The sequence below is a fragment of the Crotalus tigris genome, unplaced genomic scaffold, assembly GCF_016545835.1.
Source record: "Crotalus tigris isolate CLP2741 ecotype Arizona unplaced genomic scaffold, ASM1654583v1 scf7180000024438.362428, whole genome shotgun sequence".
Taxonomy (NCBI): domain Eukaryota; kingdom Metazoa; phylum Chordata; class Lepidosauria; order Squamata; family Viperidae; genus Crotalus; species Crotalus tigris.
The window spans coordinates 220,492-244,132 of NW_024100608.1; the positions used below are offsets into that span (position 1 = coordinate 220,492).

Below are 23,641 nucleotides of genomic sequence, written 5' to 3' on the forward strand. Positions count from 1 at the left end.
AAGAATAGTACAAGTCTTTGGTGAGGAGATGGAACCTATGTGGGTAGCAACAGAACCCGCGAAGCACATATTAGAGAGTGGCAAACAAGTTGTAGTAGAATGGAGTGTCTGTAGGATGGAAAGAAATTTATTATTATTTTATATTTTGTATGGATTGTAAGAACAAGTACTGTGTGTGTTCTAGCTAAGAGGGGAGCAGTGTTGTGTCCTGAGCCTGCAAATGCAGGCTCGGGACATTGCAAGGTTCCCGGGCAATTGCAAAAGCTGCCCGGGACCAGACTGAGTGGCGCTGACCAAGCGTGCATGCACAAGGCGCGAAAAGTGCCTAGTGATGTTGCCATCTTGTCTGGGGAATGGGGACGTATAAAAGGAGGCCTGTGTGCTTTTGCTCATTGTTGGAGTTTGAAATAAGCACAATAAAGAGCTGTTTCAGAAACATGTGTATTCTTTATTCGCCATCACTCCCAGGAATTAACAGTTGGGATTACTAGGGTACATATCCTGATGGTGATAATAGGTATCTCTGTCAGCACTTAAGGCTAGCAGTTATAAGGAAGAGATATCCTTGAAATGCTCTTGAAATTAGACAAAGGATGGCTAACACACTGTACATTTTTATGCCAAATCAAAAATTCTTGAGAATGGGACTAACTAGTGTGCAGTAAGGCCTACTGTGAATAACAATTGTAGTGTACATTTTTCAGCCAGTTGTACATACCTGTTCATGAAATATCCAGGCTTATGTAGATCATGAAAGCAGCATATTTTTCTGGCTTTTTGATTCTGTAACAACTTTCTTTGCTTCCAAAACAGGGAATTTAAACACCTGATTAATGTTGTATTTTATAGTACAGGCCACTTTCTGCAAGAACACTTGTATCTTTTGCTCCACTTTCAAACAGAAGGAGAGACACCATGTTATCCAGCTAAATCTGCTAGTACTTTGATTCAGTAAACAGAGATTGCTAAGTTAATAACATTTTCTAGCCAACACATCAATTCATGTGTCATGTACTTGGTGCAGCATTCAGTCTAGCAGCATATATAGTCAATGTTCTGATGGTCATTTTTATGATGAACAGCAAAGCAATTTAAATATTGTGTTGAGTAAGGCCACAGTTTTGAGATGAATAGAAGTTAGAGCTGTACTGTACGATGCTGTACTGTTCTTATAGTGCAGAATCTTGGCCTTTTCTCTTTTTTCCCTAGAAAAAGAGCTTAGATATATGGCAGATAATATACATGCTCATACTAAGACATGTAGAACCTGCAAATGTTATGATATGGACTGAAGCTTTTCACAATCCATTTCTCTTTCCCTTTATTCACTTTTAATGGTATATCAGCATTTCATGGGGTTCTGCACTTGTATTCTTACTATTCCCACGTGAGATATTACCACTGTTTTTTGGTTTCATGTTTTGCTTTTGCAAGCTGTAGGGTTCTTCCAAACTGTTAATATATTTGTCTTCTGAGTCAGGGAGACATCTTTTAGAATAATAGAAGACTACAGTGGTCAAGCAGTGATTTAGTGATGTAAATAGAAGAGGCTTTAATTTTTAGAAATCTTTAGAATTTCTAATCGATTGGTTTCTTTACTTACTGTTTGTTTCCTTCTTTTATTTGATAATTGGTAAGCCAATTTTAATGGTTAATGTTGTCTTCAGATACTGAAAAATGCCTGGGAGAACATCCTTGGACATAGGACTCGTTACTGGGTACCTGGGGATAAAGGATTTATGGCATATAAACATATTTCACATAGCACAAAAGCAGACTGCACTGTGCAAATATTCATCCATCTTTCCTAATAAATGTAAAGAGCATATACAAACTGAGTTAGATAGAACACTGCAGTTAGATAATTATAATAATCTTAGTGACTATGGAAGTCAGTCACAGCATAAAAAAATTATGATTATTTATCAGCAAATCAAATTCTGCATGCAAAGTGAATGACGCTACTCCAGACAATGAATATACTTTCAGAGAAAATAATAATAATTATTGTCATACTTACCTCTGAATTCCTTTTACATGGAAGCATGATAATCTAGTTCACTTCTGCAGGTCTTTGCTGATGATTACGTTGAATAAAACGTCTGCTGGCTCTTTGCCTTTATAAAATCAGTGCAATCAAATGTTTTCAAAGTTCCTGAATTTTGTCTGTTTAGAGAATGGGGCATATTGTGCATATGCCTCATCTTCTGAGTAGAAAGTAACTTTCTAGGAATGTAGAAAGTCAAGATATTAGGATAAGGGATTCACCCAAGTATTTTGCTTGTTTTTCTTCTGTGTTCAGGAAAACAGTCTGTGTGCAGATATGTACATTCACACAGAAAGAACATACAAGCACAACGTTGCCATATCTATAGCCTAGAGTCTGGGGAAAGCTTCAATACTTGACTTTTTCATTTTGTAAATTGTGTATATAAGATTTTAGGTATTCAGGGGCATCTCAAACAATTGCTTGTGTGAGTTTTTGTGCCTAGAAGTTCTTCAGAGGGCTCATTGTGGCCACTTGAGAGCCCCATATCTAAACACAGTTGTTCTATAAAATTGGCTTACTCCAGCAGATACAATGAGTGTGTGATATTCTACCCATTTTAGGACAAAATATTTAGTTGGAAAGTCTTAGGACAAAGTATTTAGTTGGAAATATTGAAAAATAAATATTCAACTTTCCTTCTTTGAAGCTTCAAAAGCTTTCATTCAAAATGAACATAAAGGGATATAAACAACAACAAAAAACCCAAAGCAGTTCTTGTTTTTCTTATTATCTTTCAACTGTAAAATGAGATTTGATGGGAGAGGGTGGGGTAGGAAGAATCCCAGTGCAGCCATAAGAAATTAAAATATGTACAAAGTCTTTTTCTTTCTTCTTTCTTCTCTCTTGGCAAGGAGCCATTTTGTACATTGGGTTACTGGCATGCTTTAATTACCCCTAATTCACACTACTTTAGAATAACTGCTGAGCAAAATTCTGATGCACTTGTCGTGACAGGAATTTATGATTTTTATCATTATATGTACATGGGAGAACAGAGAAGCTGCTAATGTACCAGAGGGGATAGTCTGAACATAAGGTAAACAACTGAGACCATCAATTTAACTTTTACCATATAATTCCTGAACAGATACAGCTCTTCATGAAGAGATGAAGAAAGCAACTAGTTTTTCCTAGCGGACCAGCAAGACTTCATCTGATAGTGTGATGGTATTTTAGCTGTACTTGAACAAGCTTAGTATCATCTATGGAGATTCTTAGTCATCCAGGTCATGGTTGATCCAAAGGTACTTTTTCAAGAGGCAATTGGACTTTCTTTGTTTTTTCTTTGAAGACCTTTCACTTCTCATCCAAGAAGCTTCTTCAGTTCTGACTGAATGGTGGGATGGGGAATGGAAGGATTTATATTCATTGCAGTCATCTGATCATTAGTACTCTTTTTGAGAGTCGTTGAGGCTACTTGGTGGTTTATCTGTGCGTTCAGGGTGACCTGGGTAGTGCAAATGGGTGTGGAACCATTTTGGAACTCCTGGAAGTTCACACCCTCAACAACTCTCAGAAAGAATGCTAAGAAGGAAGGGGAAATATTCAAGGAATATGATAGAGATTGAAAGGAGATTGAATAGTAGCGGGAGAAAAGAGTATTCTTCCTCCTACAGCAAACCATCTGTAATATTTCAGCCCTGAGAGAATATAATGTTTGAATGAAAATTCTCCATTCTTGCTCTAAATGCTGAAGTTATTATTAACATTTATTAGTGTCCTTATATCCCTAGTGTGTCCCCGTCTTTATGATTTTGGGGGCATACATTTTGGTGTGAGATCCCTGGGCAATTGTCATTCTTCACCATTTATCTTGTCTGGTAGGCTTTGGGTTGGAATATAAATCTCAGAGCAGGGCATTAATGCATCTTGTCTCTCTACTAATAATGCATATTATAAATTCCTGTGCATGAATGTTAAGGCATCCTGCAGGACACCACTGAATAGTTGATCTACTGCAGCTATAGATGGGGGTCTATTAGCCATTTATATTTTTCAAAAATGTCAGGAGGAGGAGGAGGAGAAGGAGGAGGAGGTGGAGGAGGAGGAGGAGGAGGAGGAGAAGAAGAAGAAGAAGAAGAAGAAGAAGAAGAAGAAGAAGAAGAAGAAGAAGAAGAAGAAGAAGAAGAAGAAGAAGAAGAAGAAGAAGAAGAAGAAGAAGATTATTTTTTAGATCAGGTGAGGCACAGATTATTGCAGCATTTGGTGAACAATAAAGCCTTTGGCAATTGGGAATGGGAGTGGGGTGAAGCCACTGATCTTTGTTATCACATTTTTAATTGCTTCAATGTCAATACATGGAGTGTGGCCATCAAGTATAACTTCCCAATTTATTGAAGCAAGGTTTTCATTGTCCGTTATTCAAATAAGCATAGGCCTATTTATAATAGGAAGAGTTAGGCTATGGAAGATATCTGGCAGCTTTGGCTAATCTGGTGCTCTACAAATGATCATGCTGGGAAGACTTTATTTCTTAATGTTTGTTTCAAGTCCTGATTTATTTCTATAATAAAAAAAAACTGCTCAGAATTTAAAGAAAGTCCCTATATCCTTATGGGATGCTTACTTTTCCTGTTGTTCTAGTTTCATATTGGAACAAAACATTACAAATAAGCATTACGAAACATGTGATGCTTATTTTCTTGGGGAAGATTGAGTTGAAGCCAAGCAAAATTTCTATAAGACCAAGTACCTCATATAACCCATTTCTGTAATAGGAATGCCCATAGAGAGAAAAGAAGATACTCTTGATAGAGACATAGAGAAATTGCTGCCTAGGCAAAAGGGCTGAAACAAAACAAGATTATATTATATTTGAAAGCAGCTTAGACCGATGCTTCCCTAATTCACTGAATTCTAAGAGGGAGAAGATGCAACATAATCAAATTCTGTTATTATAGCCATTCTCAAAAAAGGTAGTTTTAGTCTTCCTGGTCTGGTCTACCTAGTGGGACTGAAATAAACCTTGCCTGCTGTAACTCCTCCTCATCTTCCTCTCCTCCTCCTCCTCCTCCCCCTCCTCCTCCTCCTCCTTCATATTTCCATCAAGTACATCTTCTTTAATCTCCATAAAGCCTCCCCTCCCTTCACATTTGCAAGGCAGGTTTGCTTCCTGGCCTAGGAATGCCAGAAGAAAGACCAAATCTGGCAATAACATCTTGAGACACTATTATAACAAAACAAATGCTTTAGACAAAAGAAAGGGGTTCAGATTCTTCTCAGTTTAGAACATCCGTACTGGCTATGAAATGTTTTCCAATTTTAACACAAACTATCACACAAAAGTCAGAGGAAAGAGACATACAAATTCTGCAGACAGTCTAAATTCTGCAGACAGTCTAAAAATATACATCCAAATCTGTCTTATTTTGTGGAAGAACAGTACAGATTGTACGGAAGAAAATAGGAAAAGGAAAAAGAAAGAAGCCAAGGAACCAGAAGGCCTCCTTTAGGGATGAGCTCCAGTAATTATCATAAAGTCCATTTTTTAAAATTAGTTGTGTGACTAATAAGCACTGTTCTGCAAAGATTTTTTTCCTTCTATCACCACTGCCCAAATCCATTATTATATAATTATATTGACAGATAAATAATACCTCATACATTTGTTGCTTTTTAATTAGAAAATGTTACATTTATTCACTTAATTAAATGCTATTAAGACTGGTAGAATTATATAGAATTTTCATTTTTTTGTCAAAGAAGCTAAAAAGGCTCAGTATTATTGCAAAAAGAAAATTGAAAGTTAGTAAGAGCAAGTTGCAGGTCACTCAAGTTCTGTTAATGTCCCTAGGCCTAGCAGTGTCTTCAGGATGGGTGTTAAAAAGTTTAGAAAGGCATGGGCAATCTCTGGCAGACCAAAATGTGAGCCAAGAGCCTGTAATTTTATTCAGGCAAGATTCCCTCCAGCAAATATCCTCAATCCAAAGATCAAACTTTCAGCAGTAGTTTTAAAAACACACAAAATGACTAGGCTGGTCTTTTAAATTAGTGTGTCAAACCATTTGCCAAAGTAATTGGTTCAAGTTTAGGAGCAGAGAGGGAGGCTTTTGGTGACATGGAGCTTTCCCAAAGAGAATCCAGATTAAGAGACTGAACAGTCCCAAGAAGAATGGGGGTTGCGATAGAGGTTAAGAGTAGCCATATCTTAGACTCTCACAGGATATATCTAGTAGGTTGGAAGGACAAGTGTGGATAAGATTCTGTTCATTAGGTGTAAGCAAGTAAAGGATTGGACTTGATTGGATTTTGCAGTATCATCTCTGGGCTTGGGCTTGATAGTACATACTATACAATGAATTTTGGATTATCTAAAGTAGTATCTTTGTTCAGTTTTGTGCACAACTTGTCTTTCTCCAAATCTTGGGTGTAGTCTCAAAGGTGCTTTTTCAAATGGCAACTGAACTGTTTTTTCCTTGAGGAAGACGGTTTGCTTCTCACTACACTTCTTTGCTCTACTTATTTTGAGTGTCCTTCTACTCCATGTTATTGGAAGATAGAGATTTCCAATTTTAAAAAAGAAAAAAAAACACCTTCCCATATCCATTAGCATCTATGCCTGTCTAAGTTGATATAGCTCAGTCTCTTAACAGACATGAGCATAATTCAATTTTGTTTGTATATCATTCTACATTATAAAACAGGAAGAATGTTTTATTGGAGAAACTTAAAAATAATTAGTAGAATAATTTATTCTGCAGTTACTTTTAATATATAGCAAATAAAAAAGTATGACAGTTAGTTGACCAGCATAAAATATCTATACACGTATATTCCCAAACGTATGTGTATATGCATACACAGTCACATTTTTGTATTAAGAACTAATATATGTAGCCATGTTCTTTAACATTTCATATAATCTTCCATCAACAGTCAAAGTATGAAGCAGAAGTTAGCTTACTCCTTGAATTAACTTGTAGAATGGGTAGTGTAAGTAAAACATAACAATTCCTATAAAAGGGGCAATGGAGAAGGAAATGGTTGAACAAATATATGAGTCAGGAACATTTTGATGGCTATATGACAACAGCACCCAAAGGCAAAGCACTGAACTCTGATGATATAAAAGTCTTTGATGCATCAGTATTATAATGTTTGAGTAATTAATGGACATGGAAAAGTTATTTTGAAGGACCAGACTCATAACCTTTTAGAAATCCATTCCTAAATTCATTCCTTAACATTTACAGCTAGTCTCTTGATGCTGTCTGAACTTGGTTGTTTCTTGCAAGCATTTCATTACCAGGCTAAAAAACATTTTATTGAAATGCAAGAAAATAACCAGGTCCAGAGAGCATTAAGAATCCAACAGTTTGAACTTGAACTACATATAATTTCTTCTATTGGAACACTTACAACATTTTCAAAGTCTAATGAGACAAGTTCCAGGGAAAGGCTACAAATCTCTTTGGAGCCCTGGATTTGGATATTTTTTTTCTAACCTTGAGTATAGTTTATACTTAAGTATCAACTCTAGGTAAGTAGTAGATGAGAAACTTTTTTTTTTTTAATAATTTTTTATTTTTCCAAACTCTCCCCCATACATATACCATAATATTTATCAGATGTTAACATACATTCTTTTTACATTCATATATAAGATACTTTTAATAAAATGAAATAAATACATACACATAACTTTTGGTGTTGCTCGTCCATTTCCCCTTTCACCGTATCCACACTCCTTTTTCTCTACCTTCTTTCTCCCTTTCTTCTCTTCCCTACTTCCCTCTTCTTCCTCTCCTCTCCTTCACCACTCTCCTCCCCTTTCTCCCCACTTCTCCTCCTCCAACCTTCCTACTTCCTTCTCCCCTCTTTTACCCTTTTCTCTCTCCTCTCCTTTCTTCCCTCTCATCCCTCTTCAGATACAATTCAGGGGTAATGTCCGAGCAACTCCTCTCTCCAAATTTCCCTATCTGTATTATATTCAATAAGATTAATACTTCTATTTATCAAACCTTCTCAGTATATACTTCTATAAACATTTATACAACCTCCAGTTATTCAATACTGTGTCGCCTAGGTCTCCCTCCTTATCTTCTCCTTCTTCTTCCAAGTAGATGAGAAACTTGTGTCTGTACAAAACCTCAATTTTGGCTAAAATAGAGCTAGCTACTTAGAGTTTCAGCATGTTGTGGGAATCTAGCCATGGTCTTATCCAATGGAAAACAACAAGATTTAGGATAATTGAGTTTAGCCAGCATGTTAACTGTGACATTCTGCACAGCTGAAGACCCCATACGGTAGAACACACTGGACAAGTTTAGATGCAAGATATAAATAACATGATTGCTTGGAAAATAAGTTGGAGTAGCCAGTTTTAGTTATTGGAGACATCCAGGATTCCAGTGAGAACAATGGATCAAAGGCTACAACAAATTTTGCCAAAGTGAAATGAAATTATGGTTTAATCTTCTTTCCAACATATACAAGAATAGATGGTTATAAATTTATCTCTCATCTCTACCTGGAAGTGCAAATTAATGTGTCCTGGAAGGATGACTTCCATCAAAGATATTTTTTTCAAGATCTTCCATTCTTTATTTGAAGAATGAGTTTTTAAAACCCCCATAGTTCAACAATGGCAGCTCCAAACAGATTAACTGCTTAGCTGTAGGTCACTGCTCTTTCTTATATGTGATTTGGGAGAAATAATGAGCTTTTAACCATTGATTTATTTTTGTTTTGATGATGCAGTGCAAACATTTTATGCTGAGAAAATAGACACATCTAAATAAATGCTTCCATTTGACTGATAACTGATTCAATTTAAATGCCATTTGCACCAGTAAAAGTCTTGTCTTGAATGTATCCTTATGAATCACTTAAAAGAGGACAAAGCAACTGAAAAAAAATAGAAATAAGTTGCAGTAAATGGGATTGGTCCCCATTTATAACAACCCTACCTGTTTTGTTAATGAATTTATTGCAAAGGTACATTTGGTCCTATATGTCAGACATGAATGTGAAATCTTCTGGATCAGTGTGATTAAGGAGTTCTACATGATAGGATTCCATATTTATCACTTTCTTCAAGAGAGGCTAGAATACTTGATTTGTTGAATAAGGTCATTACTATTTACAGAAACAAGATTAGACACCATTGTTGTTTCTTCCTTTTATCTTCTTTCCTTAGTTTATGCTTGGAAGAATCAGCAGAGTATTCATTTAAAACAGTGTTTTTCAAGCTGGGGAATTCTGGGAGTGAAAGTCCATACATCTTAAAGTTGCCGAGTCTGAAAGACACTGATTTAGAGAAATCTTACCTAAATCCAAGATGTTTAGGAAAGAAAAATATTTTACAGTGTATTTTTCTTCTGATACTTTACATCGGGATATTTCCATTATGGATTGTTTCCAGACTACCCTCTGTCTTGCTACTCTGGTTCCTCCAATAATCTTTAGAAATTTGTGATCTTGTCTTTACAATTCTCTGCTTCCTTGACTTTGCACCTTTCTATCTCTTTCCTTTCTTTCTCATCCTCTGTGGCCATTTTCTCTTTAGGCTCAGTGGTATATATCCCAGATTCTTTAAGGATTTTTAGCATTAGCTATTGATGATCTACTGTATATCTCCCAGCACCCATAAGGGTTATGGGGAGTGGCGAGGGATGCTGTGAGTTATAATGCAACAACACTTGAAATACTACAAATTGCCTACTCCTCTCTAGAAATGAAGTTCTGTTTCCTAGTCCCAACCACTTTACTCCATATTATCTTGCTTTCTGGTTTCTTTTAACTTTAAGAGTTCTTTTACTTTCTTTATGTCAGGGCTCTCCAAACTTGGCAACTTTAAGACTTATGGCCTTTGACTCGCAGAATTCCCTAGTCAGTATGACTGGCTGAGGAATTCTGGGAGTTGAAGTCCACAACTCTTAACATTGTCAAGCTTGGAAACCTCTGCTTTATGGATCCATTGTCCTATGATAACAATTATGCATCAGTTGTTGTTTGGGTAGCAGTTCTCTATTTTGTATAGATATTTGTGTTAATCTACTCACGCATTATGGAGAGTATGCAACTAACTGGATCCCTGCGTGCAAAGAGGTCTTATTACATTCAAAAGAATATGAATAGAATCCCATGCAGACCTCCCCCATATGGAAAGATCTGGGAATAAAGGAGTTGTGGACTTCACAGCCAACACATCATGACACCATGGGTATTTTCCAATTGCTTAAACTAGACTATTAAGAAATTTGAGCACCAAATTTCTATTAATGGCATGAATTATTTTGTGTACTTTTTCTCATTTAATCTGAAACCTGGTCATTACTTTTAATGCTCTATACCAGGGGTATTCAAACTTGGTCCTTTTATGACTTGTGGACTTCAACTCCCAGAATTCCTCAGCCAGGCATACTGATTGAGGAATTCTGGGAGTTGAAGTCCACAAATCATAAAAGGGCCAAGTTTGAAGACCCCTACTCTATACAGCACCAGAATACAGTACAGCACCAAAATACATCAGGCAATGCCTTGCCAGAATTGAATCTGCTTGTCTAGTCATCTAACAAAAGTCTGCTGGGTGTCCCCTCTTGTGTGGTTCATGGGAAGTAGATGAGGCAAGAAAGCTTCTCAATAATGGCTTCCATTACATGGATTGTCCTTCACAGGGTTAAAGCAAAAATTATTCCAGTATGATTTCAGCCTCTGCTTGATTTGGTCACCTATGATTATAGTTTTTTAATTCTTTTCTACTGACTTTTGTATTTTCAATTTGCTTTGTTGTTCTAGCCCAAAGATGTGGAAAGCAATGTTTGTTTGTATGTGTGTGCATCTCTCTCTCTGTGTGTGTGTTCAGAATCCCAGATAAGGCCTTGCCCAGTTCTAAGAGAATGCCATTCAACCTTTTCTTCAATCCAAGGATTGCATTTGCTGCTAGATACCCTCAACAGAGGAAAGGTACTTAGACCTTTATACCAAGGAAGGTTGCTTTCATGGAGAAAGAAGGCAACTCCTAGCAGCCTTAGTCAGTAAGCCCAGTGATGAAGGGTGCTGGGAGTTCAGGTTTGATGACATAGCATGGATGTTTGTTTGGTTTGGTCTAGTCTTTGCTAACCAGTTGTTATTTGTTCTCCAAGATCTAAATAGATGAGAGTAGCCATTTAGCATCTTTCACATTCACCACGGCACTCTGTAAAGAATGATTCCCTCCATGTTTGGCCTTTAGTGTGATGTGGCAGGATGGGTACATAGAAACAGAAATGAATGGCAACCTGGGCTTCACAAAAACACTTAATAATGCACTCCACAAGTGTGGACTGAGCACATGCTGGAATACTGACTCTTACCGCCTGGACATCTAAGCAAGAGGAAGAGAAATGCCTTCCCCCAAGAAACTATAGGACGCTAAACCCAGATATGGGGGTCCTACTGATCTTGCCCCCCCACTGCTCAGGAATGCTGTTTGTCTTGCTTCTTATCTGCTCAGTGGTTACCTAATTTAGATAATGCCCCTTCCCAGCCTAGAATGAATTATAAAGTTCACATCTCTACTCTTAATGCAATCCTTAGGAGGAAAACACATAATCTTTTTTACTATTAGAAGTGCGATGTCTATTCTTGATCTTATTCTCAGCTCTCGGGGCACTTATACTGAAGTAAGGATGGAAGCTTCCCTGAGATAGAAGCAAATGAAGCATAGAGACATGAGCACAGGGATGAGAGATACTGAAATGGGAATCTGGCATAATAAAAATATCTGTCTTTTTGGAGGGGCGGGGGGCTTGGAAGAAACGAGAACCGAAATTTCATTTGCTGCCAGCGATCCACATTTATTTTCCCCTGAGGTTAAGGTCTTTGTTTGCCCGGTATCATATTCTAGATTGTGTCTCTGATAAACCTTGGCTGCAATCAAGACTAATTCACAAGGGCTCAGGACTACTGTGGAACAAGATTCAAACAGCCAGGCTTAGTGCAAGGCTTGAAATGATGTTCCAGTGATTCCCCTTCCTTCCTCTCTCTCCCCCTACCCAAGAAAAAATGCTGCAGTTAAATAGAGTATGCCTTCCTTGTTATTTAAGTCCCCCAAAGCTGCTCATTCTTCTATTTCCTTCTGTTTGTGGTATACTAGCAAACAGATGCTCTTTTGTATAACCAAAGAGGAGGAAAAGAAGCAAAAGGAGTAGGAAAGAGATCATGATGATGTCCCCAGAAAAGACTGTCTGAATCTTCAATCTGAGCAATTTTTACCTTCTTCAGAGTAGGTGTATAGGTCTACATCTCCCTCATTCTTTGGCATAACTCTCCTTCAAAAATGGAAGAGGATCCAACTTTGCCAAGATATTGAGATATTTTATTTTTCCATATTCAAATAGTGTGCTAGTATATCTACTGCTAATACACTGTGGGTGTATGTTTTCATATATGATAGTTATGCAGTTGCCTTTGCCAAGCTGCTAACATTTAAATGTGTTGAGCTCTAATTCTAAACATTTCCAGCCAGCATACTTGGTGGTTAATGTCCCTCTCCAACTTTATAGTCATTGTGTGCTCTTAAGATGTTGTGCATGGTACAGATTTAATAGATTTATCAGGTATTTACTTCATTCTGAACAACAGAGTAGAAAAATAGACAATAAACTGCAGGATAGTAGCAACATTATACACTCTTCATAGATCACATTCTGTGAGACTGAGGTAACAGCAGTATATTCCTTCTGTTCATCTGCAGCACTAATTTAGGATTTCAGTAAAGTCATGTGCTGCTCAAATGTTGCAGTGAACAACTACTTGTTGCCTCAGACATTTAAAACTAATTCCTTTTAAACAGGTGCTGGGTTTATGCACTTCGGTGTATCATTTGTGTTCCTCGTTCACACTGAGGAATATCAGTCCCCTATATTCCCTGTATAACTAATGTATCAAACAACAGCTGGTCAATTTCACCTAAGATTTATGGATGAAAACCAAGCAAAACCAAGTGCTGAGTCATATTCCGTGCCAGAACCCAGGAGAATTTCTGCATAGATGTTACTTAAGGACATGCAATAGTATTGTAGCTAAGAAATCAATTCAGATGTTTTTCTATCTTGTCAATCTTCTGTATTAGTATTATTCTTTATTCTGAAAAATTTTCATATGGTGCAAAGTAATCTTCCTTATTTCATTGCATGCATTTCTAAGGGTTCAAGATGGTATAGAAGTAGGGAGAGGGAGAGGGAGAGGGGGGAGGGGAAGAAGGAAAGGGAGAGGGTGAGGGAGAGGGAGGGAGGAAGGGGGAGAGAGAGAGATTGATATGATATGACTTAGTAAGTGTCATAGCTGACAGAAATTTTGAATCCAAATCAGGTCAGAACATAATAACCTAAATTATTATATTATATTCTCCTACTAGCATCTTATATGTATATTACATATCCATTCATGTCTGATATAATCAAAGAAAATACTCCTACATATATTAAAATTGCTTCTAGAATATTCATATTTATCTTCATTTAATCACAAATGTTGTTTTCATTTCTTTTATTAATTGTACGAATTACAGAATTTCCCACAAATCTACCTGAATATAAAACACTTAAGTAAATTGTACTGTTATTTGAATTTCAGCATATTTTCATGGAATAGTTAGGCGATCTTGATGAGTACATGATATCACTTATGGGTGTTTAAATCTTGCTGATTTTGTTTCAAACTTTCTTTTGTATTATCTTTAGGGTCTCATGATTCATTTAGCTTCTATATTGATGAGGCCTCTCCAGTGGGACCTGAGCAGCCAGAAACTGTCCAGAATTTTGTCTCTGTGTTTGGAACTGTGGCTAAAAAGCTGATGAGGAAATGGCTTGCAACACAGACAATGAATTTTACAAGCCAGCTTGGAGCAGGGATACGGTATTTTGACCTTCGGATTTCCACAAAGCCTAGAGACCCTGATAATGAACTCTACTTTGCTCATGGTTTATTCAGTGCCAAAGTCAATGAGGGCCTGGTGGAGATCAGTGCCTTTCTCACTGACCATCTTAAAGAAGTGGTCTTGTTGGACTTCAACCATTTCTACGGGATGCAGAAATGCCACCATGAAAAACTGGTTCAAATGCTCAGAGACACTTTTGGGAGTAAAATGTGCCCGCCCATCTTTGCCCATGAAGTCTGTCTCCAGTACCTGTGGGAGAAGGATTATCAAGTTTTGGTGTTTTATCACAGTCCAGTGGCTTTAGAGGTCCCATTTCTATGGCCAGGACAAATGATGCCAGCTCCTTGGGCAAATACCACAGATCCAGAAAAATTGATCCAGTTTCTCCAGGCATCAATCATTGATCGAAGGAAGAAGGGGTCTTTTTTTATATCTCAGGTGGTGTTGACTCCAAAGGCTAGCACTGTGGTCAAGGGGGTCACTAGTGGTCTTAGAGAAACAATCACAGAAAGGTGAGTACCTGCCCAAATACTGAGATAGTCTCAGATTGATGGCAGTTTGTCTTTTACTTCTGTTAGTTCCTATTAGTAAAGGCAGAGAACCCTTTCCCCATAACTATTATTAATAATTGCAAAATGCTAAGATATTCACACAGAAATCCTGCACTCATCTTAACAAAAGAACAATACTTAAGTCCCTTCCATCTCTGAATCTATTAACAATGAGTAGAAGAAGGAACACATTGCCAAGTTCTTATTATTTCCATGTTATATCTCAAAGGAAGTATTAGAACTATGCCCTATGAAAGCTGCCACCAACTGAACGTTGGCCTCACATGACTGTGATGCTACAAAGTTGAACCAGCTAATTAATGGCTCAACTTCTGTTCCAGAAAAAACATTGGAAAAAGACTTTGCACATTTCTTATGGAAATGTATGGAGAATTGGTTTCCATTGGTGGGAATTCTCACCTTCTTTCTCCCTTAATTTTCTCCTTCTTCTTTCCTATCCTCTTAATTTGTTCCAAGGATGCCTTTAATGGTTCCACTAAATAGTTGACTCACTTTTTTCCTTGACAGAAAAATAAATTTGGAAAGGAAAGATGAGAGAAGGATCTTCTATCTTTAGCCAAGTTCCATGATCTTTCAGAGTAAATAAGAGAAAGGAAGAGATTGGATAACCATTTGTCTGAAGTGGTATAGGGTGTTCCTGCCTGAGCAGGGGTTGGATTAGAAGACCTCCCTTCCAACTCTGTTTTTCTGTTCTGATCGGAATTGGATATTGCATAATGAACAACACCATGTTTGCGTATCCCCAGACCACACTGAATGTGTATGAATATTATATATGTTTGCCATTGCAATCTGCCAGAATATTAATTATGACCATACATTTAAATTTTCTGTCATCTGTATAGTTAGACAATATCAAGTTTTAGTAAACTGAGTAAAATGTATTTACATTTAGAATTGGATTGGAAGAAACTGGATAGATAATTTCTGTTTCTCAGAGGCTTAAGAAGATTCCACTTTATGGAGGAGAATTAGGAGGATCAATTGCAATAAAAGCAGAGGTCATATCACTTCAGTCATGGATTCTTTCTACATGAGGAATTATGGAGTCTTGCAAACTTTAGGATAGTGAAGGTACTAAGATTTCTGTTAGTATGCTGGTCCATAAGAGAGAAATATAGCTTTCAAAATTCCTTGAGGAAAACAATGGTTTGTATACTCATTTTAATACAGCTTGGCAGTCCTGTGGTTGTATATGAATCACAAGAAAACCTTTGATCTGTTCAGTAGTAATTGTTATATCAAGTGTGTGCCTTCTTAGTACATGTGTGCTTACCAAATACAATGAATAATATCGCTCAGTCCTTATTATTATATGTACTCTAGTTTTTTACATTTATTTTTTGAAATGATACTAGGTTTTTGTGGAATTTAGACCAGTTCACTAAGAGGAAGGATGCGTGACAGGAAAGTTGTATGAGGGACTGTGAACTTCATAACTATTGCTGACAGCATATAATACTAAGCCAAGATTTGTTTATTCATGCTTTGTTGTATAAGCCATAATGGTCAAGTTCCCAGATAATGTTAAGTCATAATATAAGAGTTTACAATCATTAATTATATATGGCTTAGCATTAAATGTAAATTGGCCTCATAGGTGAACTAACACGTTCTCATTCTTAAAACACAGCCATTGTGCTTAAAATCACACAGACTTCAATGTGTCGGTTCTTTGGAAAGATTTGGAAGTCTTGCCTAATGGTCCTCACTAACCAGAAAATTAACCTGGAACCTAGAATTCACTACAGTCATGGCATAGAAATCTTAGTAATAAAACAAACTGATCAACTGTCCAATAGTTTCTTTTACTGAGTAATAATCTACTGAAGTTGCCATTATGCAAGTGGATGAAGGCAGATTGCTTCTATATCTGTTTCTCCCTCTTCTGTTCAACTGTGTCCTCAGTTCTCAGAGGCTGGCTGGACAAGTCCCTGCAGTTTTTTTGGCAAGTTTTTCAGAAGTAATTTGTCAATATTTCCTTCCTATTGCTGAGGAAAAGTGATTAGCTGAAGGTCACCCAGCTGGCTTAGTGCCTAAGACACAACTAGGTCTCCTGGTTTCCAGCCTAATGCCTTAACACTATACTTAACAGGCTCTTGCCTGTATATCTAAATCTCATAAATTAAAATTGTTTCTAAAACACATGAACTAGGGGGGTAGAAAGGTCTGCTCATTTCAGGTAATCTTGAAATATGAAATCCCCATCTGATCAACAGAGGACTTCCCTAGAAACCTTCTCTTGAATGAAATTTAGAATTGGATGTCTCTGCAGAACAAGGTTTAGTGCAATTTTAGAGGGGTTTGGACCCAATTCTGGTAGCTACTTTCTAGATTCTTCCTACTGTTTTAAGCCTTCAGATACAGAAAAAATATTAGGGTAGGGGATAGTCACAGGAAGAAAGTCACTCTTTTAGAGCATTCTTTTTATGCCTACTATCTATTTATTAGATTTTTATTCCATCTTTATTATTTATAAGTAACTCAAGGCAGTGAACATACATAATATTCCTCCTATAACAACAGCCCTGTGAGGTGAGTTGGGCTGAGGGAGAGAGAATGACTGGCCTAAGGTCACCCAACTGCCTTTTATGCCTAAAATGGGACTAGAATTCCTAGTCTCCTGGTTTCTAGGCCAGAACCTTAATCACTGGACCCAAACTGCCTCTCTTTCTTTCCATTCTCTACCTGCTGTTTTTGTTTACTGCTTGAGCTGATTGAAAAACACACCTTTTCTGATATGATAGCTGCTACAATACTAACAAGTTTTATAAAATGTAATATACTACATGTAAGTTGTATGTCCTCCCCATTTTAAAAGGATGCTCTTTTGTATGTGCAAATCTATGCAGATTTAACAATTGCATTAAGATCACATTGTAATGCACCATATCTTTCATACTCCAGTATGTGTATTTAATTGTTGATCTTTTTTTGGGTAGAGACAAGTTACTCTTTTTATTTTTGCATTGTTAATACATTTTTATGTATTGATAGACCCATTACTATGAGTAGCCATATATTTAAATAAATAAATAAATAAATAGAATAACTAGAGATACTTGCAGGTAAATAGGCACAGGAGGTTAGTCTTAATGTAGGAAATCATTAATTCAATAGATGTGATAAAAATACACCAATTTTTTTAAGTGGGCAGTTATTCTAATGGGACTGTATTTGTCCTGAGTAGTTTTCATTGTCCATAAATGCATTAATATTGCATTAATTTGAATTAGGTAACCTGCTGTTCTACCGGAGAGCAGAAATACAGGCAGCCAGTCTTGAGAGCTTTCTCCATAGTCCGGCAGCATAAGCCCATAACAAAGCCTCGTGCGATGCTGCTGTCTGTTGAAGCACAAGCACGGTCCCATCTGCCAGAATGCTGTTTCTGTAATGCAGTTGGAATTAGGAGGGCACAGATCATCTTTTCTTGCTGGAAGAAAAATGGGTGTGCTCTTCTCCCACCTCACCCCTTTGAGAACCATGGCAAATGTACAATGCAGGAACATCACTGTAATCAAGATAAAAGGAAGTGAATTTTCAGCGTACTCCTCTATAATACAGCTCAATGGCCAATACACTGTATCTCCTCTGGACCGATAATGTTCACTTCAGGGTTCTGTTATTGATACCAATCTCAAGGATCTCCTAATTTGAAGGAAGAGTGATATCAAACATATCAGTTGTCATGCACAAACAGGAGGAGTTTCCTCCAAATCTTCCTTTCTCCAAGTCCCCAAAGGTAACCTGGCTTAATACAGATACTCCCCAACTTTTGACCAAAACCGAAGCCAACCTTTCTGTTGTTAAGCAAGGCAAATTTTAAGTGAGTCAAACCCCATTTTGCCATGGTTGTTAAGTGAATCACTTTAGTTGTGTGGTTGTTAAGCGAATTTGACTTTGCTTGTCAGAACGCAACAAGGAAGATTGCAAATGGTAATCACATGACCCTGGGTCAGTGCAGGCATCCTAAATGCATGCCTGTTGCCAAGTGCCTGAATATTGATCACGTGACATAGGGACACTGCAATAGTTGTAAACATGCAAGCTGGTCATAAATCATTTATATATTGTTGAATGGTTACTAAATGAATGGTTGTAAGCCAAGGACTGGGAATGGGACAACTCGCCACAGCCAACTTGCCACAGCCAACTCACTGTGGGACAACTCATGGAGGGACAATTTAATAATTCTATTTACCTATTTAAAATAAATAAAAAAAATATTTTAAGTTTTGACATTCACATTTCATTCTGTCCCTCCTTTTGCATCCTTTATTAATGATTCTATTCCACCATTTCTTTGATATTAGTGTAACTTTTGTCTTGCAACAAATTGTCCTGTGACAAGTTGCCCATGGTGAGAGGTCCTGCAGCAAGTTGGCTGTGGCAAGTTGACTGTGGCAAGTTGACTGTGGCAAATTGTCATGGACCCTCAAGGACTACCTGTATTATATACCTCACAATTGACAAAAAATAACTGGCCGGTTTGAGTCAGATACCTGCATTTTACCTTCCCTTTCTTAATTTCCATAACAAATATGGAGAAATCACAGTCTTAACTGATTTGGTAATGCAATACTCTAAGGTGCTTTGCCTTCCATGAAACCACCTCTCCCAATGGGGAAGCCAGGATTCAAAAATAAGAATATAATTCTTAAAAAAACAGGCCAAATCTCACAACATGTAGACTTTCACAAGACCTCAGTGTTCTTGTCCAATGTCTTTTGAAATATTAGCAAAAACATAAACATTTCAGGCAAGAAAACTCATTTCTAAAATGATTGGTTAGGAGGATCTGATACATGCAGATTTTCAATCCTTGAGCTAATTATGAATTGTATAGGGTTATATAAAAGCTTAGTACAGAATTATTTCAAGAAATAATAAATTATTTGCAGAGTAGGGACAAAAATAAGAAAGACATCTACTAATTATTTGAAACAACCGAAGGCCTAAGAAAGGCTTCTGCTAATTGTTCGAAATGAATGAAATTTCATTAATGTGTAGTCTGCCTTTCAGCTTATGAAGCTATCAAGGTTAGCTATAACAATTAATACAAAACATAAAGCATAACAGTAAAATCAATGCAAGGTAAATCAGAATTAAACATCAAATCGATTAACAGTCAAAAGCTTGGCAAAGTGGAGAGGGATTAAGTCAATCAAAATAGAGCTGGGACCTTGGAGGTCTTTTAGTTAAATCCCCCCCTCAAGTAGGAGACACTATACCATTTCAGACAAGTGGCTGTCCAGTCTCTTCTTAGGAACATCCAGTAATGATCTGAAGCATAAATATAAGTATTTATAAAAATAAATATAAGCATTTGAAGGTTCTTTTTTCTTTTGCCATTTTTGTAATTATTGAAGAATGGTAGCCAAGCATAATTTTCTGGCAAAGCATTTCATGGTCTGAAAGCCACCCAGGAGAAGACTCTTTCCCAAGCTTCTGGATGGAGGTTCACCTTCTAAATCACGGGTATGAAACTTGCGACGTATTGTGACTTTTTCCCCATTGCCGGCAATGGGTGGGCGCGGCTTTGGCATGACGCATCCGGCCCATGGGCCGGCAGTTTGACACCCCTGTTCTAAATGCTGCTGCTGCTGATCTGCATCACCAGAGAGGTTCACAATGGGAGGCATATTATTTTACATAGTCAGGCCATTTGTGTCTGGAAAGTTGTTAGCCAGTGCAAATGTTTCAGTAGAGGCATCATATGATCCTTATACTTTGAACTGGATAGTCAATTTCATTCAAGTGCAACTGGAGCCCTAAGACAAGGGCATTATTGATGATCTTGCCCAAAGATGGAATACTTGAGAGTTGCTTGCATAAAGATCTTAATCTAAAGTGTTAGAAATAACTGTATTGAAACTCTGTGGAGATTCTCAGTTATCCAGGTCATAGTTGTCTCAAAGGTGCTTTTTTCCCCTTCCTCTTCTTCCTATCCTATCCTTCCATCTCCCCACTTATTATTCCATCTCCCCAGCATGCAATATCAACTGCCAGTATCAATCCTTCCATTCTTCTGGCCATCAGAACTGATGAGGTTTTTTGGATAAGAAGTGAAACGTTTTCTTCTTGTTCCTCAAGGAAAAAACAGTCCAGTTGCCTTTTGAAGAAAAAAGAGACCTTTAAGTCTCTTTTGAGATAACTGAATTGAAACAATGCAATGCATTAAACCATGGGTTGCTCAAGCATAATTTGTTGCATAGGATGCAGTTGGCTGAATTCATAGCAACATTCCAATACTTGATGGGCTGTCACAGGGAAGAGGGTGTTGATTTATTCTATTTATTCTGAAGGCAGGACAAGAACCAACAGGTGGAAGCTGGTCAGAGATTCAACCTGGAAATGAGGAATTTCTTGACAGTGAGAATGATTAATAAATGGAATAGCTTGCCTCTTAGAATTGTGGGCACTCCATTGCTGGAGGTTTCCAAGAAAAGATTGGACAACCATTTGTCTGGGATGGTTCAAGGGATCCTATCATGGGCAGGGGGGCTGGATTAGAAGACCTCGAGGGTCCCTTTCAGTCCCATGATTCTATGATGCTATAAACTATAGTGAGCATACACTATATATATTATATTATTTATATATATTATAAAATTTGGATTGCTAACAAAGAATTAAGGGAGAATGGGATAGCTATTTCGAGTTTCTTAACTCTTTTCAGCCAGACTTACCCTTCTGAGATTCGAGCCTGGGCTGTGTGCATGTTAGGCACACAGAATTTTATCATTATCTTGCTGGCTTATGTACAGTGTTTATCACAGAAATGGGATTTCTGGCACTGGACATTACAAGAAAACATTGAAAAATCCACATTTCCATGAGATTGATGAGCAGAAGAATGGAATTCAAAAGAATATGTAGCCAGGTGGTGCTATAATCCATTGTCCACTTAAGAGTGTGTGGACTTCAATTTGAACAAGGCTTCTGGTTAAGGCCAGAAATTGACTAATTTAAAGATATCTCATGAATTGGTTGGCTATAATTATATCATACTCAGGAAATGACTTGCATATTTTTAGGGCATCTTAATTTTACATACTGCTTTAATAATAGCAAAGGATAGACAAGCCAATTAATGCCAATTCTTATAAAGCCAGAAAGCTAGCACAGTAGGCATCTATTTATCATAAGTCTCTTATCTGTGCAGACTTTCCATTACACACACACACACACACGATTCGATGCTACTACGGAGAGAATATCAACCACAAATATACAGCAGGCATATTACAGTATTAAAATAATCTTTCAGCTTTGCTTCATTGCATTCGTGTCTCACTTACAGAGTGGCTGATATGATTTCTCCAGAGTTGGCTATTCTGGTCTCATTTTTTTCTTCCAATGAAAAACAAATGATAAGGTCTCACTGAGGTTTTGAGAGGCTAAACCATTCAAATGAAACCAAAGCACTGTTTAATTTTTTTTCCCATGGAAGGAAACTGTAAACTTTTTTATTTCAAGCAGCAGCATGCAATTCAATAACTTCCTTATTGTTCTGATTGGTTTTTGTTGTTTTTTCAAGAGATGACAATTTTGTTAGAGGTAGTCCTCTAGTTACAACCCACTGTTGAGCCCAAAGATTCTGTTGCTAAGTGAGAAAGTGGTTAAGTGTTTTGTCCCATGTTACGACTTTTCTTGCCATAGTGTTAAGTGAATCACTGCAGTCATTAAGTTAGTAACACATTTGTCAGGTGAACCTGGCTTCCCCATTGACTTTGATTGTCAGAAGATTGCAAAGGGTGATCACATGATTCTGGGACACTGCAACGGTCATAAATATGAGTCAGTTGCCAAGCGTCTGAATTTTGATTAAGTGACCACAGGGATGTTGCAACGGTCATAAGTGTGAACAATGGTCATAAGTCACTTTTTTCTGTGTCGTTATAACTTCGAACGGTCACTAAACAAACTGTTGTAAGTTTAGGGCTATCTGTATTTTATTGTCTTTAATGTATTGGACAAGACAATGACAGTGATAATCTTGTCAATACAGACAGACAGACATCTTGATGCTTGGACTGAAATATATAGACCCTCTATTGTAACATGTCTTCTCCAGTCTTCTTGATTGATCTGATAAAATAATGACCATGTATACCAATGGATGGGTTGAAAATGATGGAAGGGTCATTCAATAGACTTTGACCCTTGGTGAGATTTAAAAGTTGTAGAGTTGCTGAAGGAAGAGTTCTGGTAGCTAAGCAACTGTCATGCAGAATATACTGTTGCTTGATAAAGTGAGTTTAAAGAGTGAAGCAAAACTGATTGGGAAGAGCAATTTAGAGCCTTGGAGGTCAGCCAGATCAATTCTTTTGTTTACCAAGACTCAGAGCTTAATCCAAGACAGAACCTTGCCTTCCATGCCTTGAAGTAATTAAAGTAATGTGTAGTATAAAGCATTAACTATCCAAGGCATCATAAACTGGAAATCACCAACATAAGTTCACAGTGGAACCTTAATACAGGTAGTCCTCGACTTACAACAGTTCATTTAGTGACTGTTCAAAGTTACAACAGCACTGAAAAGAGTGACTTATGCCCATTTTTCATAGTTACGACCCTTGTACTGTAGAATCCCCATGATCATGTGATCAAAATTCAGATGCTTGGGAACTGGTTCATACTTATGACCATTGCTGTATCCCAAAGTCATGTGATCAGCTTTTGCAACCTTTTGGCAAACAAAGTCAATGGGGAAGCCAGATTCACTTAACAACCGGGTTACTAACTTATCGACTGCAGTGATTCACTTAACAACTCTGGCAAGAAAGATAATAAAATGGGGTAAAACTCACTTAACAAATCTCTCACTTTAACATAATTTTTGTGCTCAATTATTGTCATAAGTCAAGGACTATCTGTACGGGATTTCCTGTGGAGGTAACAGTGGGAGTTGTACTTATTTTCACTAACCAATTAATCACTAATCAACTTTTGCTTTGAAAAAACTAACTTTTATTTCAGCAAAATCTTGTGGGAGAATATTTTACAGTCTTTCTGAAGACCTGTGTCTAGAATTTCAACTATCTTTAGATTACATCTTAGTGTTTTTTCTTCTTTTTGCTGTGATTGAACTTACAGAATAGTAATCATCAGTATCAGCACTTTATGTTGTCTTGTAGGTTAAGATTATGAAAT

At 37.2% G+C, this 23,641-nt stretch overlaps 1 protein-coding gene across 1 annotated transcript in view; it reads left to right on the plus strand.

Annotated features, from left to right (window-relative positions):
* Positions 1 to 23,641, plus strand: part of PLCXD3 (phosphatidylinositol specific phospholipase C X domain containing 3) — an 84,569-nt gene that overhangs the window by 40,746 nt on the left and 20,182 nt on the right. Inside the window, exon 2 of the mRNA XM_039331834.1 lies at positions 13,717 to 14,425. Within this exon, the coding sequence (XP_039187768.1) occupies positions 13,717 to 14,425 (709 nt within the window). The remainder of the gene's footprint in view (positions 1 to 13,716; positions 14,426 to 23,641) is intronic.